Here is a 2668-nt window from a genome sequence, read left to right on the forward strand (position 1 = left end):
GGTCATTTTTCCCCTTTGGAACAATACCTGGAGGTTACATATGCTCCAGTCAGTGTTGCACAAAAATGAATTCAAACCCCGGATGGTGCTGTAAATTGTGGGGGCTTCTGTAGGTTACAGGCAGAAAGAAAAAAATCTGTTAAGTTCAATGACTAAACCAGGCGATGTTCAGTCTTCCCTCTGGAACAGCGAGACCCTCTTCCTTCCCACTCCTCACAGGAGTGGCTGTTCTCCCTGGTCCCTGCCACACGCCATGGCACGCCACAGGCTCCGGCTGACACAGGCTTCTTTTTGGTACAAGTGACAAGGGCGACTTGTGCTTGGGGTGACGCAGTGTTCTAGGATGTTTTCTTGATTCTGACTTGCCCAATCTAATGTGCTTTTGATTGCAGAAAACTTGCATGATTCAGTCATTAGCTGTGAAATCATCCTTAACAGTAACGCTTAATTGTGTGTTGGTTTATTGCTGTTCTAGGGCTCGGCTCCCTCCTCAGCGCTGATAGTGTCCCATGTCACCCGTCACTGCTGGTTTGTCAGGCGAGACATCATCCACATCTGCAGAAGAGGCATTAGATACTTCACCTGAAGGGCCCAATCGCCTTGAAAACCTACCCGAGCTCTCCCTGTTCAATCAGCCACCACAAGAGCTTGTTGGCTCTGCTGGTCAGGGAGGAGAGGTCTCCCTGCCAGGAACCCGTCACCCAGTGCTCCTTTTACCGAAGGTGCTTATAAAACCAAACCGCGCATTGCAGAGGCGATAGACAAGAGCAATTCTGTGGCGGTGAGGCTCTCCTCCAGTGCCTGGCAGGTGCCTGGGGATGCCAGACCTGCTCCGTCCCTGGAGTTTAGCTAGGGAACAGCGTAGGGAAGCGTGTCCAGTCCCTGCGAGGACAACTTGCTCCTGCTCGTGCTGCAGCCGTACTGTCCCAGCTCTCCCCCCCGTGCTTTATCGTTCCTCTCTGAGCCACTGACCATCCCTACTTTTTCCCTTATTTCTCCAACAGAAAAGAAAGCAAACCCTGCGAGGTGGCTGCCAAGGCTTTGTGGGCAAGTCAAAGCAGGAAGAGGGGACAGGAAGCAGCAGTAAAATAAACATTTCCTCGCATTTTGCTGCAGGGCTGCACCCTGTTTAGGTAGGGATGCACATGCCACTCTTCCTCTCATTCTGAAGGGGGCTGAGTGCTGGTGCTTTCTTACCTGCTGAGGGCTTGGGGTACATCCTGTGGAAAAATAAGAGGAAAGCGTAGAAGGTAAAGGCCAAGCCTCCAAAGATCATCCCGCAGACCAGGAAACTGTAGCTGCCCTGATCGTGTATAATCTGCAATTGAAAGGGGGAGAGAAACACTAGGGAGCAGACATGTCATCACAGCACTCAGGCACCTCACCAGCCTTCGGCGAGAGCTGGCTCAGAGTGTTCCTGGGCAACAGCTCATGGGTAAGGCAGTGCTTTTTTCCAAGGACGAAGGTTTCTATGCAAGAGCTCCAGCCGTTTTGGGCACGCCTCGTCTACACTTACCGATCCCACCAGTAACTGCAGGACCATCTCTCCGATCCCCGCTCCCGTCACCAACACAGTGGTGGCACAGCCTGCAACGAAAGAGCGCGTGTGCTGTTGGCAGGGAACGAGTGAAACAGCAGCAGCTTCTCTAAACTGCTCTTTCACAGATCTCTCCACACCAGCTTTATGCATCCTCCTGAACCTTCCCCTCTAGTGCAAAGCCTCTTCTAACCTGGGGCAGCGCAGAAAGGCAAATTTAACCCCAAACCACCTCCCATCTGCTGTTCTGTCAGTCTCTGTTGGCAGAGGTGATGTTGCTTCTTGCTGGAAAGATTTTCATCCTCTGCATTACTGCCCCAGAGTCAGAGGTTGGCAGAGACCTCCTGGAAGAGCTGGCTAAATGTGAGGATTTCCAGTTCACCGATGATCTGGATGGTGTTTTCAAACCCAGCTCCCTGTCAGTCTCTAAAGCAGACACTCTTGTCAGTCCCCGAGAGCCCTGAAGCTGCAGGGGACTAAGACCCATCCCAGCGCCCTGCCTGTGGAAGTTACTAGGAACTGATGCCAGGACTTGCAGTCTGGTTTTACGACGAGCTGGACCAGGCAGCGTATTCTGAAGCAGATCTATCTTCCGGGCCTCCTAAGCACTCCCAGAGAGGGAAGGAGTCACCAGGCATGATGGTCTCTGAGCTGCACTCCTGAGCACCCGCCTGCCCGGTGCCTGCTCACCTTGGTACTGCAGGATGTCCTCGGTGTAGGCCAGCATGCTGGGGAAGGTGCTGCTGAGGAACAGCCCCAGGGATGCTGTCCCCACGAACAGGAAGATGACACTGCGTGAGAAAATCAGGAGCAGGAGGAAGGTGACCAGGACTCCAACCTGGGGACAGACGCACAGAGGCAGAAGGAAGGTAAAGGCCGAGTTACAAATAGGCTCTAGGTTTTTTACCTTTTTTTGGTAGAAAATAGCCTGGAAAAGAAAATAAAATACACGGAATAACCTGAAGTAGCCAGGCAAATAAAATCCATCTACCTTTACAGTAAAAGATTTGGTACTTTTTACACCAGGAATTAAAGTGACTATAGACAATTCATCTCCCTCTGCTTGATTAGGTAGAGACTTCAGATCAGACTGAAAAAAAAAAACCTTTTTCTCTGCAGCTTTAAGTACTG

The 2668-nt window shown here is 51.5% G+C and overlaps 1 protein-coding gene across 1 annotated transcript in view; it reads right to left on the bottom strand.

Moving 5' to 3' along the window:
- Window positions 1-280: 280 nt before the first annotated feature.
- LOC104495194 (major facilitator superfamily domain-containing protein 4-like) overlaps window positions 281-2668 on the bottom strand; it is a gene marked incomplete at its 5' end in the record, with an annotated part of 3819 nt that continues 1431 nt past the window's right edge. Inside the window, 4 exons of the mRNA XM_010138134.1 lie at window positions 281-555; window positions 1198-1318; window positions 1517-1587; window positions 2228-2375. Of these exons, the coding sequence (XP_010136436.1) occupies window positions 491-555; window positions 1198-1318; window positions 1517-1587; window positions 2228-2375 (405 nt within the window). The remainder of the gene's footprint in view (window positions 556-1197; window positions 1319-1516; window positions 1588-2227; window positions 2376-2668) is intronic.

The sequence above is a fragment of the Buceros rhinoceros genome, unplaced genomic scaffold (assembly GCF_000710305.1).
Source record: "Buceros rhinoceros silvestris isolate BGI_N320 unplaced genomic scaffold, ASM71030v1 scaffold21536, whole genome shotgun sequence".
Lineage (NCBI taxonomy): Eukaryota > Metazoa > Chordata > Aves > Bucerotiformes > Bucerotidae > Buceros > Buceros rhinoceros.